General features: G+C 35.6%; 1 protein-coding gene across 1 annotated transcript in view; it reads right to left on the bottom strand.

Moving 5' to 3' along the window:
- Positions 1–15,982, bottom strand: part of LOC149552199 (V-type proton ATPase subunit d2) — a 57,454-nt gene extending 41,472 nt beyond the window's left edge. The window contains exon 1 of the mRNA XM_089787702.1: positions 15,727–15,982. Coding sequence (XP_089643828.1) covers positions 15,727–15,907 — 181 coding nt within the window. The 5' untranslated portion in view covers positions 15,908–15,982. The remainder of the gene's footprint in view (positions 1–15,726) is intronic.
- Positions 15,983–17,193: the final 1,211 nt, after the last annotated feature.

Raw genomic sequence — 17,193 nt, 5'->3', positions numbered from 1 at the left:
CCCAAAGCACACCCTTTGCATATACTTGAGTGGTCTTTATTTAGTTTATGTAACCCAATAACCATCCTCTCCATAGTTGATAGGTTTTTGAAATTTAGGTGCCCTAATCTTCTGTGCCATATCTCATTTATGTCTGCAGCTTCATGAATTAAGGCTTGAATATGTCGGCTAGATTCTATATTCAGTTCATTAAAATATCCTTTTCTCTAGCCTATCAACTTTGCTTTCTTGATTGAGGAATTCTTTGCCCAAGTTAACACATTGTCATCCATGAATGCAACATTATGCCCATCATCTTCAAGCGCTGTAATTGAGATTAGATTTTTTTTAATTCCTGGTACGTAGAGTACACCTTTGAGAAGAAGAGAATTCCCAGATTTTAGCTTCAAAGTGCAATTTCCAATTCCTTCAACAGAATGTGCTGAATTATAACCAATGGTGGCTTTGCCATTAACCTTTTCTGAAAAGAAGTCTAGTGCTTCTTTGTATCTCGTTATGTGTCTAGAAGATCCACTATCAATTACCCATGCTTTACTTGAAATTTCATTTGATAGTGATGAGTACAATACTCGATTGTCAGGGTCATAGGTATCTTCTTCTCTAGTAAACATTAGTACAGTTTGCTTGTTGTTTAGAATTCTCAGGACAATTAGATTTGTAGCGTCTAAACTTTTCACATTTGAAACACTTTATCTTAGATAAATCTTTCTTGGGTTTTCCATTCTTTTGATTTCCCCTTTTCTTTTTGAAATGTTTCTTCTTGCCTATATAGGAGTTTGTATTAAGAACATGAAGTTCTTCATCTTCTATTTTCGGTTTCCCTCCTTTCTTTAGTTTTTTGGATTCTTCTTGAAGACAATTGTTCTTCAATCTGTTGAAGTCAGGAAGTTTATCTCTTGCACTTATCCCTTGTGCAAAAGTCTCCCATGAATCTGGCAATCCATCTATAGCAATTAGTGTTAAACCTGAGTCACTAATAATGGTTCCTATACTTGACAGTTCATCTCTAATGTCGGCAACCCTTAGAAAGAAGGAATTCATTGATTCTCCTTACTTTATCTGAATGTGATTTAGTTGTCCTTTTAGTGCGAGAACCCTAGTTGCGTTGTTGACCTCATAAACATTTTGTAATGCTTTCATCATATCAAATGCATTTTGATGTTTTGTAAGCATGGGTACAATATCATTTTTTACTCCATCTAATATGATTTGAATTGCTTTTCTATTTCCTCTACTCCAGATAAATTTATGAGGTTCAACTGAAGGTTGATTGGAAGCTCTCTCAACAAATTGTTTTACATCATTCTCTTCGAGAATCATCATGATTCTGAATTTCCAGACATCAAAATGCTCTTTCCCATCAAATCTATCCTCAGGTCTGATTGTGTATGCCATTGAAGATAGGAGATAGTTGCTAGATATATACGAAGTTTGATTACTGAATTTTGCAGAACCTAGGTTCGACTAACAGAGCTCTGCTACCATGAAAATAATCTGCAAATTCTATGCTTTGATCAGACCTTATCAACTATCCTTAGTAGGTTAATACTGTACTTCTTTAACTCTGATATAACTGGGAATAATCAATCCTGATCTGATATTAAATGAGAGTCTCTCAGCTATGTTATCGCTGGATATAGATGCTTGAAGGAGCAGACTGAATTGTGTTTTTGTGTGTCCTTCAAAACTGCATCACCATCCCTCTAAATATCTAGACCAAAAGACGTCACCCTCAAAAGGCATGTCCCTTTCCTTAGTCGGCTTTAATATACCTTCTCATGAATCGGCAATTTCAAGTTAATTTAGAATCAGTCACTAACTGACATATTGTGTTAGGTTAGTGTCAATACCAAGTCAATCTGGAAAGTTGCCGCCTAACAATAGGAAACCAAGGAGAGTATATAAAGCCATTCGCAGACATTTAGAGTAAGAAGATTAAGTGCGACCTGCACTTCCAGACCTAGAGATTATCAGGTTATATGCTTAACATCAATGTATTCAAGCCATCTTACAAATACCAAAAAAAAATGGTCTGTAAAGATCATATGTCCACATAAATGTTGTATGTAGCAATATAGATACATAATGGGTAATCCAATGTATCTAATAACTTCGCGTATGCTTATTTTCACTGCCCTGTCCTGTGTTTGTCCTACATCTAACTTATTGCACATCATAGTATTGAAACTCGTCCTCGATTAAAAACCAGTTTGACTTGACAAACAAAAATGTATATATTAACATGTATTTCACTAAAACAAATTTGATTTTCAATGAATTAATTCGCTTCTCATGCATCCCAAAGCTTAAGGACATTAAGTAATGTATGCATTTTTATAACAATACGGATTGTATTCTTGGTGACCAAGTTGATGAAACTAGGAAGAAGCTACAGAATAGTTTAAATTTTATCTTTAATCAATGTTAAAAATCAGATTAGTACAAAACGGATGGATTATGGAAGTTCTAGATTGATTTCCCAAAATGTAGAAAATTCTTTTAAATTTGATGCATCATCACATCTTTGGTGTTATACAACAAATCATTCAGCAACTTCCTAATGGTAGGGTTTATCTTTGGCATTGTAGGCAATGTGGAAAGTGTTACATCCCAAATTTTGCCCTAATTTTAAATTTGTTCACAATTGTTGGATTTAACGAATTATTCTTTCATGATCATGTGAAATAGTTAGTTATTTATATACGTTGTATTGACTGTTGATGAAATGGTCGGTAACCCATAACTGTTATTAGATGATTAGCAGTTGTTTGATTTAAAATAACGATTAATATGTTTTTATGAATTACTATGGAGTTATTATTATGGCGAAAGTGTTTTTCATGGGTGATTGCAGGAGAAGATGAAGAGAGGGGAGGCATTGCTAAACGGGATCATCGGAATGGGATGTTCACTTAGTTCAATCACCAAGATCGGCAGGTATGACCTTAAACTTCCTTGGATGGGATGTAATGACTTGACCACAGGGTACATTTATGGGACCCACATGACCTATTAAGAAAATAATCTAGGAAAAAATAATCTAATTTAAAATATAAAACATACCTCAAGAGATTTTTTTATTTTTTATTTAAAATGATCTTCATCATATTTTTATAATAAATACTTATATAGGTACATATAAATACACAAATGAAGTGGCACCAAAAAATTATAATAACATAACCAAATGATGTCACCCCATTTATATACTTACATAAACGTGCATAAATATATATTACAATAATAAATCTTTTAAAAAACCGACAGAAGCCAAGAAGGCACAGCCTTCCTTAAACTTAAGCCATGCATGAGGACCAGCACTTATTTATGCTCGATTACCTTTGCATTCAGACTCAACCTTGAATGTATTTCTGCACATCTCAACCATCTTCATACTACTGCGTTCCTTTGTTATCATTTTACCATCAGCCTTCCAATACCTACTGCATTCCTTGTCCCTCTAATATATTTAACATTCGAGTCCACATAATCCCGTGAGTCGAAGTTCACTATATCGATTTCTAGTTTATGCTCCCAACTGTCATAGAAATTCTGCCGTGAGGACTCAGACCTTGGAGAAGCCTGCATTGAAACGTTTGCAGCAAAAGAGGAACAGCTTCCAATTCGGATTTGCAGGGGATTCAAAGTTCAAACATATCCCGACTTTATATCAGGTCTTGTGATGACATTACCATATTATTTTATTTTCCAAGCAGCCAGTTAGGCGTCTTAGATAATTATCATATTAGATTTATTATCAAGATTCAATACGAGTTGTTACTTAATTCAATGTCCTCTTTGACAGTCCTTTTTCCTTAAGCTTTCACAAGTCAATTAGATACAACCCATATGAAAGTGTCTTAAAGTATATTAACATCTGAACTGGAAATACTATCCAATGAGTAATGCTGATCTTAAGAATATGCTTCATGTTGTCACAACTGTATTAAAAGATAATAAGGGCAGAATGCTCATCATTTCCAAAACACTTAGGATTCCCCGGCGATGTAGCCAAAGGGTGAAGAGGTGAAAGTAGGGCAAAGTGCTCGTAAATCATTTAAGCACCTGGGAATCACCCGGCTATGTAGCCATGCATGGTGAAGAGGTGAACTAAATCTGCAAGAATAGAAAACAAAAAAGAAATCAAACATGAATCACTTAAAAGAAATATACTTAATGGCTCATGCTTATCCCTGCAATGGAACCTGTTGTCAAGTCGAGCAGTGGTGATCAGGTCAATGAACCCATCGGAAATCCTTGGTCAAGGTAGTTTATAACATAGTTACGGGACTAGGACTCGCCTCTGACTCAAAAAGTCAAAATCCGACTCAGACTCAAACTCGGCAACTAGACTCGGCCAGGACTCGGCAAGGACTCGAAAAATCAAAAAACCCATGAAATTCAAAGATTTTTAAGGATTTAACGATTTTCAAAAATAATATACACTAAAAAAAACACCTTCCAAAAATTTTATCTTTTTAAATTTTGAAAAGGCAGAATCCCTGGACTCAGTGAGTCCACGTGGACTCTGCCAGGACTCGGCCGAGTCAAAGTCCAGAGGCCATTTGCCTCGGAAAGGTTGCCTCTGCCTCGGACTCGCAAAGTCTCGTTACACTGGTTTATAGGCATATGTGCAATCTAATGATCACTTGATGTCCGTAACGTTAGTTATATAAGTATAACTGAGTAGGCACTCAAAACACCCGGAAGCTCAGATGGCTAGACTAAAGAACATCCCAAGTCTGTTCCCAAGGTAGGGAGGGCCATTCTAATATAATAGAATGTGCGGGGATAAGTATTGTCTGAGGTTGGGATGTTAAGTCTATGACATTGCTCCTCCTCCCACCAATGTTGAGGATTGCACAACCAGATAAAAGATCTGTCGATGATGCTTGTATGTTCCTTCTTCCTTGTTAAGTATTTACTTTACTTGTTAATCATTTATCATGAATGCATATGTGTGTTAGTCATTTTATTTCAGTTGAACATGATTACAATTAAAAATAGTTAATTGTTATTTCAATTGAATATGATTATGTTTATTTTTAGTTGATCATGATTACAGTTATGAAAGATAGTCATTGTTCTATCTATTTCAACTGAACATGAAGTACAGTTATGAATAGTTAATAGTCGATCTTGAATATGATTCAGTTATTTTCTGTTAATTGTTAAAAGTAGTCACTGTCATGTGAAAAGGATCCAATTATTTATATAAATGTTGGAAGGTTTTAGTATAAAACGTCTTGAATTAGATATGAAAATCCATTTGTCACATATGGTATCAGAGCACTGGGTTCAACATTGAGCCTAGGGCACACTACCTTCTATGTAAACCTAAAAGTTCTAGAATGATTGTATAGGATGTAAATACGTAAAACACCCCGCAAGAAGGCTCAACATCCCATTTTCCCTAATTTAATTAAAAACATGCCTAAATACGATTACACTTGCTGCTCCATGCCCCAAGACAACGAAACTCTGAACCAGGCATTACAACAAATGAAGAAAGAAAGAGTCAAGTGGACCCCTGCTAGTAAAGCAGCATATAGGAACAAGTTAATTCAAAACTAGAATGCTCGACAAGGCAACTCTCTTTTGCAATTCCACAGATCCTGGATGGTGCGTAATATGTACTAATCTGAGCCAAAACTAAATGCTGAAGAGCAAGATTAAATATTTTGATGTAAACATCCTCAATAGAGGAAATTTTCATAAATAAGGCTGCTCTAAGTACAGTAGCAAAGTATTAAATTAATTAAATAAATTTATCTCATATGTTTCATGCATTCACAAGCTCTTTCTACTGTGGAAATACTTAAAACATGTATGAATTCAATAAATTAACACAAATTCTATAAAATTAACAGGTGAAACCAATAAAATGAACAACAACGAGAACGTTGCAGATCGGGACAGTCCGTGAAAACACTCAATTTTCTAATGACTTGTTACTTCAGATTTTGCAAGAAACACAACTGAAGTTGGAAAACATGGAAAGAAGAATGAATGAGATGGCAGCCCAGATGAGGCATAATCACAAGGAAGCACAATCATCACCTCCTCTTAGAATAGAGACAAAAGTCTCCGGATATAACAAGAGAACCTCTTCACCCAAACAAATCGAAAAACAAAAGAAACAAGAAATAGTGGCTGATCTATCAGCAGATATTAAGAAAATCAAACCACCCAAGTTTGTCGATTCTGAGTCTAGGGAGGACGCAAAAGCTTGACTAACTGAAATGGAACAATATTTTGAAATTAGAAACTTTTCTGAAACCTCAAAAGTAGTTTGGGGAATATACCACTTTACTGGAGAAGCTGCAACCTAGTGGGGAAACACCAAAGTCGAGCAAAACATTAAAACCACCGAGATTACTTGGGAAAAGTTTGTAACCATTTTTAAGACCCGTTGGCTGCCCCAAACCTTTTATGACCAGAAACTTCTAGACTTCCCAAATTTGAAGCAGGGAGATATGACAGTACATAAGTACTAGGAGAAATTTACCCGACTGTTGAAGTATGTACCACCTTATCAGCAGGATACAAATCTGAAGGTGAGGAAATTCATTATGGATCTAAACAACAAAATAGGTGGAGCAATTGATGTTCTCACTCCTCGAACCATGGAGGAAGCTCTAGAAAAGGTTGTTCAGCAAGAACACAAAATCAAGAAAGATGACTCCATCCGGGACAATAAAAGGAAAACAAATTGGAATTCAGAAGGTGCTGATTTTGGATCTCGAAAAAGACAATTTAAGGATTTCAAGTACAGCAAACCAGAGTCAAAGGGAAACAGAGTTAAGGATGTTAAAAGTAATTTTAATGCAAATAGGATAATAATAGTAATGAGAGGAAGGGACCACTTTCAGGGTGCTTCACTTGTGGAAGAGATCATTTTGCTAATAAATACCCCAACAAACCCAACACCAATCAGCCACAACGACCACCTCTTCTACAACAACAGCAAGTTTATTAGCAAAGGATCCATGCAGTCCTGGATAATGGACAAGCAGAACAGCAAATAGGCCCAACTGAAACTCCAGGTAAGATCTATGGAAACCCTATCTCCATTTTAATTGATACTGGAGCTTATGAATATTTTATATCACCTAGACTGTTAAGTAGATTTCCAAAGAGATCTACTTTTATGGCAAAACCATGGACAGTCGAATATGCAAACCAGTCAAGGGCTAAGGCAGAGCAGTGTGTATTTGAGGCTCGGGTTGACTTTCCAAATTTTCAACGGAACTGAACTTATATGTAGCACCTCTTGGGTCTTACGACATTATCATAGGCATCAATTGGCTTAGTGAGCATAAGGCCAAGGTGAATTGTCTTGCGAAAACTATAAATTGTTTGGATGATCGAGGTAGGCCGACAAGTATTATAGGGATTAAACATGAAATTAAATCAAAACAAATATATGTTATGCAACTTAAGAAATATGGAAGAAAAGGCTATGAGATCTTTGCAGTCAAGGTTGAGGACATGAGAGGACCAAAAAACACCACATACGGAGATGACTATATTTATGAAGATGGAGAAATAAAAGAAAAGTTAAAGGAATCTTTTGAAGAAAAATATTCCTATCTAAAGAATTATCAAGAAGTGTTTCCTGAAGAACTCCTTGGTCTACCATCTTCCCGAGCCTTTGATTTCACCTTAGATTTGATACCAGGTGCAAAACCCATTTCGCAAGCACCATATAGAATGACTACCAAGGAATTAATTGGAGTTACAGATACAACTATAGGACATGTTAGACAAGAAATTGATCCGGCCCAGCATTTCACCATGGGGAGCCCCAGTGTTGTTTGTTAGGAAGAAGGACGGAACCATGAGACTATGCATAGATTACAGAATGCTCAATAAAGTTACCATCAAGAACCGGTATCCACTTCCTAGAATAGATGATCTTTTTGATCAAATGAAGGGCGCGACACTTTTTTCAAAAATTGATTTCAGATCAGGTTATCACCAGCTTCATATTAAGGACGAAGATATACACAAAACTGCATTCAGAACTAGGTACGAACATTATGAATTTACAATATTGCCATTCGGGTTAACCAATGCCCCAGTAGCTTTTATGAACCTAATGAATAGCATATTTCAAGACTGCCTAATTAAGTTTGTGTTGGTCTTTATAAATGATATTCTAATCTATTTTAAGAATGAGGAAGAACATCAAAAGCATTTGGAAACGGTTTTGCAAAGATTAAGAGCACATAAATTGTATGGAAAATTTCTCTAAATGTGCATTTTATCAAAAGGAAATTCAATATTTAGGGCACATTATATCAGCTCAGGGCATAGCCGTAGATTCGTCAAAAATTAAAGCAATTAGCGAATGGCCTATACCTAAAAATGTGTCAGAAGTTAGAAGTTTTATGGGATTAGCAAGATTTTATAGAAAATTTCTCAGGAACTTCTCACGGATAGCTTATCTGATCACATCACTTCAGAGAAAGGGAAAGAAATTCATCTGGACAGAAAAATGTCAATCGGCCTTTGAGTATTTGAAAAAAAAGCTAACTACAGCACCCATATTAAAGGTACTTGATCCACCAAAGCAATTTGTAGTTATAATAGATGCATCTGAAGAAGGATTAGGAGGTGTGTTAATGCAGGATGAATAGGTAATTACATATGAATCTAGGAAATTGAAGAATTATGAACAGAATTACGCACCTCACGATCTCGAATTAGCAGCTATTGTACATGCTCTGCAAATGTGGAGACATTACTTAATCGGAAAACCTTTTGAACTTCGATCTGATCATCACGGTCTGAAATATATTTTCACACAACTAAATCTAAATGCTAGACAAAGAAGATGGCTGGAATTTTTAGCAGACTACGAATTCGACATAAATTATATTAAAGGCAAGGAAAACAAAGTGGCAGATGCCCTAAGTAGGAGAAGGTACATTTTTGCAATGGTTACTATAAACTTCATATTAAAGACCAGATTCTACAGTATCTAGAACATGACAAGTTTTATGCAGAAATCAGCTTAGCTCTTATCAGGGACCCACAGGATTCTAAGTTTTCGGAATTTAGTTTAGGAGAGGACGAATTACTAAGATATCATAGCAAGATTTATATACCTAACAACCTTGAACTCCGAAGAATGATTCTGGAAGAATCTCATTCAGCTCCATATTTAGGACACCCTAGGTAACTAAAATGTTATCTGATATAAAACCCCAATATTTTTGGAAAGGAATGAAAAGAGAGATAACAGAATTTGTCATAGGTTGTCTAGAATGCCAAAGAGTAAAGGTAGAACATTGATACCCAACAGGTCTTTTGCACCCTAATGAGGTACCCGAGTGGAAATGGCAGATAATTTCCATGGACTTTGTACAAGGGTTACCTATGACAATGAATCGACACAATACCATTCTGGTAGTGGTTGATGGATTGACAAAGGTTGCTCATTTTATACCAGGAAATCTAACTAATGGAGCACCAGAAATTGCTCATAAATTTGTAAAAGAAATTTTTAGATTGTATGGAATTCTAGAGAAAATTATTTCAAATAGGGATGCTAGGATAACGTCTAGATTCTAGCAAACATTATTTTCAGCATTGGGTACTAAACTAAACATCAATTCAGCTTATCATCCTGAGACAAATGCTCAAACAAAAAGAGTAAATCAAGTATTGGAAGATCTTCTGAGAGTATATTGTATGGATTGACAATACTAGTGGGAAACATACTTACCCTTGGTGGAATTTGCGTATAACAATTCCTATCAGTCCACCATTAAAATGGCTCCCTTTGAAGCCATGTATGGCCGTAAATGTAGAACTCCTGTGAGTTGGAATCGTTTGGAAGACAAAATCACTGTTGGACCCGAAATGCTGAAGGAAACGGAAGAACAAATAATCCAGATTTCTCAAAGATTGAAGGAAGCTAATGACAAACAGAAAAGCTATGCAGTTGCAAAAAGAACACATAGAGAATTCTCCGTAGGAGAAAAGGTACTATTAAGGGTAAAACCTCACAAGAGTACTATCAAGTTTGGTAAGAATGCCAAATTAGCCCCAATGTATGTGGGACCCTTTGAAATACTGGAAGTTGTGAACCCAGTAGCTTACAGAATTGCTTTACCGCCAGCCCTTGCCAAGATGCATGATGTCTTCCATGTGTCGTATCTTAAGAAATACATTACCCATCATGATCATATAATCAATTGGAAATTATTACAGATGCGAGCACCAAGGGTGGTAGAGGTAGGACCACCCAGAATACTCGAGGTGTGTAAGCTACGCTTACGAAATCGAGAGGTGACTCAATGCAAGGTCCAGTGGGATCAATATGCAGAGGATAATGCCACTTGAGTGGATTATCATGAAATTTTCCAAAAATACCCTCATCTTTTCTCTAGGGTTGGAAACTAAACATTTCTTTTCTTTCTTAAAATAAACTGATTAAGTATTGTTTAAATTTTTGTTGTGATATTTATCGAGGACGATGAAAAATCTAAGGGGGAGGGTATGTTACATCCCAAATTTTGCCCTAATTTTAAATTGTTCATTTCTTATTCGATTTAATACTTGGAATTTGAATGGTTTTAAATCTTTTAAAAACTGGCGGAAGCCAAGAAGGCACGGGCTTCCTTAAACTTAAGTCGGGCAAGAGGACCAGCACTTATTTATGCTCGATTGCCTTTGCATTCAAGCTCAACCGTAAATGTATTTCCGCACATCTCAACCATCTTCATACTACTACGTCCCTTTGTTATCATTTTACCATCAACCTTCCAAAACCTACTGCATTCCTTATCCCTCTAATATCTTTAACATTCGAGTCCACATAATCCCATGAGTCGAAGTTCACTATATCAACTTCTAGTTTATGCTCCCAACTGTCAGAGAAATTATGCCGTGATGACTCAGACCTTGGAGAAGTCTACATTGAAACGTCTGCAGCAAAAGAGGAACAGCCTCCAATTCGGATTTGCAAGGGATTCAAGCATATCCCAAGTTTATATCAAGTCTTGTAATGACATTACCATATTATTTTATTTTCCAAGCAGCCAGTTAGGCGTCTAAGATAATTATCATATTAGTTTTATTATCAAAATTCAATATGAATTGTTACTTAATTCAATATCCTCTTTGACAGTCCTTTTTCCTTAAACTTTCACAAGTCAATTAGATACAACCCATATGAAAGTGTCTTAAAGTATATTAACATTTGAACTGGAAATACTATCCAATGAGTAATGCTGATCTTAAGAATTTGCTTCATGTTGTCACAACTGTATTAAAAGATAATAAGGGCAGAATGCTCATCATTTCCAAAACACATGAGATTCCCCAGTGATGTAGCTTGAAGGGTGAAGAGGTGTAAATAGGGCAGAGTGCTAATAAATCATTTAAGCACCTGGGAATCACCCGGCTATGTAGCCATGCGTGGTGAAGAGGTGAACTGAATCTACAAGATGGAAAACAGAAAAGAAATCAGACATGAATCACTTAAAAGAAATATACTTAATAGCTCATGCTTATCCCTATAATGGAACCTGTTGTCAAGTCGAGCGGTGGTGATCGGGTCGATGAACCCATCGGAAATCCTTGGCCAAGGTAGTTTATAGGCATATGTGCCATCTAATGATCACTTGATGTCCATAACATCAATTATATAGGTATAACTAAGTGGGCACTCAAAACACCCGGAAGCTCAGATGGCTGGACTGAAGAACATCCCAAGCCCGATCCCGAGGTAGGGAGGGCCATTCTAATATAATAGGATGTGTGGAGATAAGTATGGTCCGAAGTTGGGAGGTTAAGCCTATGACAATGCTTCTCCTTTCACCGATGTTGATGCTTGCACTACCAGATAAAGCATTTACATTACTTGTTTATCATTTATCATGAATGCATGTGTTAGTCAATTTATTTCAGTTGAACATGACTACAGTTAGGAATAGTTAATTGTTATTTCAATTGAATATGGTTATGTTTATTTTCAGTCGATCGTGATTACAGTTATGAAAGATAGTCATTGTTCTATCTATTTCAGCTGACCATGAAGTACAGTTATGAATAGTTAATAGTCGATCTTGAATATGATTACTGTTATTTTTTGTTAATTGTTAAAAGTAGTCATTGTCATGTGAAAAGGATCCAGTTATTTATATAAATGTTGTAAAGTTTTAGTATAAAACGTCTTGAATTAGATATGAAAATCCGTTTGTCATAGAAAGAGTATAAAAGCTCATGCTTTTGAGTGAAAGCTCACTTTGCACTATCTTTAATAGGGAGTAAAAAATTGTCTTCGGCTAAATAAAAAAGGTTTGTCAAACAAACAAATATTGACTTATGTTAAAGAAAAAGAGGATGTCATAGCAAGTAATAGATCAAATGCTCTTACATATTCTCTTGCCAAAAAAAGGTTGCACAAACCCTCTTACTGGCTTATCACAACCACCTGGCCCACTTTCTTTCATGCTAATAAATCCATCAAAGAATGCCTTCAAAAATGAAGTGAGGGAGATTGCAGATTAGGCATTGCTCATTGCATTTGTGGCAATGTTCACCTTTCAACATAGTTAGATCACCTTATTGGCGGGAAATGGTGATAACCCTTTTCAATTCATCTTGGGTATGAATCAGTGTAAACCACCTTATTGGCGAGAAGGATAAATCTTCAATAGAGACATCATTGAGAGTAATCAAGGATATATTAACTGAAGATTGAGTATCCATCATTCTTGATGGATAGAAAGTTTGCAAAAATAAACTATTGATTAATGGTAGCAATGTCCTGTAAAGGGGAGCTTTTTTAAGGAAATGGATTGTGGGGGGCAAATAAAAGATGCAAGTTTTATTGCCAATATCATCATACAATCCATAGAAATGGTGGGGTCTAAAAATGTTGTCCGAATCAGAGCAAACAACACTAAAAATTGTAGAGCAGTTGGGTCAATGGTAAATGGTACATATAGTCATAGTGTTTGGACACCATGTACAATCCACTTCCTTAATTTGATATGACCAAAATATTGGCACACAAATTAAGTGAAAGAAACAAATCGACAAGAGCGTAAGGAGATCCAAATGTTTGTGACTAGTTATCATATGCCATCTGACATCTTCATCACCTTCTCCAAGTTGGATTGTTGAAAATAATTTTATTAAATAATATATTTTTTATTCTTTATTTGTTTTATTTGACATGTATTTTTTATATCATGTTAGGTTGTTGAAACTTGATTTGCATCAAACAATTGTCTTAAGACAACTTGTGAAGGTGTGAAAGTTTTGAGTTCAATGGTCATCAACAACCTGTGGATTGTATAGAGGTATCCAAGCCCAAAAAGTAAAAGCATTGATCCTAGATGATGACTAGGAGGCCCGTGTGGAATATGTTTTGAATATCATTGAACACATCATCAGCATTATTAGGTATGTCGAAACTCGAAACTGATTTACCATAATTGGATGAAATTTATGATGGCATCGACTCCATATAAAATAAGAATAAGAATACAAGCCAAGTAACATGACCCAATGGAAACATTTTTCAAAATTGTAGAAAAGATTATGGTAGATCACTGGAACAAGATGACCACCCCCTATATCCCTTAACATTTGCTTTGTTGCCAAAGTAGAATAGCAAAAAGATACTTTCATTTCCAAGGAGAATACTACCATTTACAAATGAGAAGGTTGCTCACGGCTACAAGGCTGCATTTACAATGATATTTTCAAATGGAGACACACCCAAAATATTGTCTTGGGCGATTTTGGCCATTTCATATCTTCAAAGAATCATGATGTCCTCACGCTTTTAAACAAATATAGTAAAGATGTTCAAGTCTCCATTTACTTGCAGCCTCTTGCAATTAGAATTCTATCACAGGTATGTGTCCTTTTTTCCTAGTTTTTTTTGTTGGATGTTATTCTATATATTATATTTTTTAATAATATAATTTTATAGTTTATGTTTTGAATTTATAAAATTAGTATACTAAATGGTGTATGCAACCTCACAGGGTTGCAAATTCTTCTTCAATTGAGTAGAATTGGAGTGCGTATTCCATCCACTCAGTAATTGCAACTGCTTGGGTGCAAAATAAGCAAAGAGTTTGATCTATGTACTCTCCAACAACAGTCTCTAGTTGCATTAGACACTTGAATACAGGAGGGTGCAACAAAGAATTGGGATCAAACACTTCAGTGTGTTGATTTAGATGCTACAAATTCATAACTTGCCAAAGTCTTTATAGATTGGGCAGCCACTGTAGGCGGCATGGCTAGTAGGAGTGGCACTCCTATTGATTGTGGTTCCAATTAAATTGAACCAAAAGTTGACCTTGATGCTTTTGACAAAGAAGAATATAAAGACTATTAAATATTGATTGCAATTTCAAAGTTTCATTGTCTAATAACATTTAAAACTTGAGTATTTTCATTTTTACAAATTATGAATATGAGGTATTCAAATATTCTAACACACATGCACACCAACACACTCATGCGCACACATGCACAAGCACGAGCACACACACAACCACCCAATGTGTGCACTCACACACATGCACACCCACACATGGATAGGGGCACACGCACACAAGCCTAAGGTAAGACACATAGTTGCAGATGTGCAAATCTAATCTGAGCAGAAACAGCACATCTAGAGCCCGAAATTTTTAAGCCATCCTTTCACAAAGCATAAAGCGTTGAACATGGAGAGAAACAACAACAAAGATTAGAGAGATTTGCAGGTACAAAAATTTTATAACATTTGTAAAGTACGGTAAATGGTGGCAGGTTCTGACCTGTTGACCCAACAAAACTCACTGCCGTTCACTTGGGTCAAGACCATAAAAGTCTCATAAAGACTCGCAGAATCTCAATACTATGAACCATGTACCATTTTTCACTGTCCCTAATATACATTCCAGGGATTTTAACATCCAGAGAGCTGTGCGATTCCTCCTGCAACTAAATTGAACTTTCAAGCAACGGGAAATGCCCAACTGCTATATAATTTCTCCACCCACAAGCTTTGAACTCGGGTGTTCCGATATAGCATAGGGTAGCATTTGATTCAATTCGAGAACCTTATAAGCCAAGTGTAGTTCCAAAGACACCACATGAGCTTATATTAATAAATTTCCAAATCTAGAGGCAAGTTTTGGGATGCATATCCTGGAGTCAGTATCTATACATCCTCCCTCTATATGGTACAAATATCGTTTTGATTAGAATACAAAGATTCGCTCAGTTTTACCCCTCAAAGATTGAAAGCCACTGTACATATGGCCCACCATTAGATTATCCCTCACGAAATTTCAGAACAATTACTAACTACATTATTATCACTTAAATTCAACTATTGTCTGCCTCTCCCTGGCTCTAGAAACAAATAGACGAACAAATTCCCGAAATGAGCTTTCATGGTCGATTTTTGTTGAGGCTACCCTCTGGACAATTCAAGCACATCAAAAGCAATTTAAGAGGTCGGTCCAAAATATCAAGAATCAACTATTTTGAAACAGTCGTTGCAAATCCTTCTTTTCTTTACTAATGTTAACAATATTGGGAAAATTGGCATTTTCTTGCCAAATTCTTAGATCGGGAACTCCTATCGTCGGGTGGATGCATGCTTTAGTATGACCAAATATCAAAGATCTGAATAACGCAATGTTCGCAATTCAATAAAACCCTATTGTTATTCGCCAAAAAAAAGACAGTTTTTACCGTTCTGCAAGTAGGGGCCATAGTCTGTGGCAGAGAGATGCATTTTGATGTCGTCGAGAGTCTCACATTGGCATAAATTGTTGTAATCCGCCGCTGTTAAGAGGCCCGAACGATACCCACGTACAACGGCCTCCAGATATCCTCCATGAATATTAAATGTCAGCGCTTCGAATCCATACATGGCTCCTACTGATTGTTGCTGCCCTGCAACTGCAAAATGTCGAGATCGGAGTTTCGGATCTCACCACATTCAGCCGATGGAAGTGTGATGATAATTTGCATATATTGGCAGAGATCACGTGTTTAACATAAATGGTTTATAGCCTTCAGACTCTAAACCGGGGTGCTACAACCCTCTTATGAATGCTTTGAAACTTTAAAAACAAAAATTGTAATTTGTTTCTTTAATAATAATAATAAAAGTTCTCTTTTTAGATAAAAAGAGATGAATATGTGGAAACTTCAAAGGGAGGTGTGGATATTTTTGGTATTGAGAAATGAGTAGGAAATGATTTGGAAGATTAATAGAGGTTATGATTTCTAGGGTATGTACTAATTATGAGAGGATGTTTTTAATTAATATTGAGGGATGTCTTACAATGGCAATAAGATGTGGAATGTAATGGTGTGAGCATAAAATACGGTGCCTTGTTCATCGTAAGAGAATAGAATTAATAAGACCATTACAAGAAGAATATTGTAAAATTGTAAGACATGAAAGACCATAGTCAAAGAAAATGTCCATAAAAGCTTCAAGAAAAGTTGTTTGTAAAAGGAAGTAAATTGAAAGTGAGTAGCCAATAACAAGGGGAGAAAATAAACGAGTAATAGGGGAAGTATTTGTCTACATTTGTTGGTTAGTGGATTTACCACCTAATCTTCCAACGCCCAAACAAGGTGATAAATGCAACCACACTTGAATTGATCATACAATATCTATTATTTGTCAATTCTCTGCTTATTTTCAAAGGTGGTAGCTACCTACATATAATTTATAATTAAAACAAAATACTATCTTGAAGTTGTTTTTAACCATAAATCAATAAAAATGGGCTTTTAACCAAAAAGGTTGCAAAGGTATTCAATCCACACAAAGAAATATTAAACTAAGAGATTCCAGCAAATTGAGATATTTCATGGGAACCCGTCCACAAATAAGATTTCCATATTCCATAAAGATAAAAGAAAAAATTAACACATTTATCTATTGATATCTTTCCACAGGAAAACATTCACGCATCTTGATTCGAAGATCAAATATACAGAACTTCAACATGACACTTTGTATTGAAGTCTTTTGAAAAAGTAAGAAAACATATAGCAGTATTAATTTTCATTTAAGAGACAATCAAAGTCCACCCAAAAGATCTTGAAAAACTAAGCATTCATTCCACTATTTAAAACATCACAAAATTGCAGTTCTCCAAAACTATTACTTTACCAAGTATTTTGTATGACCAAAAAATA

Source organism: Cupressus sempervirens, chromosome 6 (genome assembly GCF_028749045.1).
Source record: "Cupressus sempervirens isolate cs-2001-9-10 chromosome 6, ASM2874904v1, whole genome shotgun sequence".
In the NCBI taxonomy this organism is placed as follows: Eukaryota; Viridiplantae; Streptophyta; class Pinopsida; order Cupressales; family Cupressaceae; genus Cupressus; species Cupressus sempervirens.
Note: the sequence above shows the minus strand (reverse complement) of the source record. Positions and strands in the feature narration are given on the sequence as shown.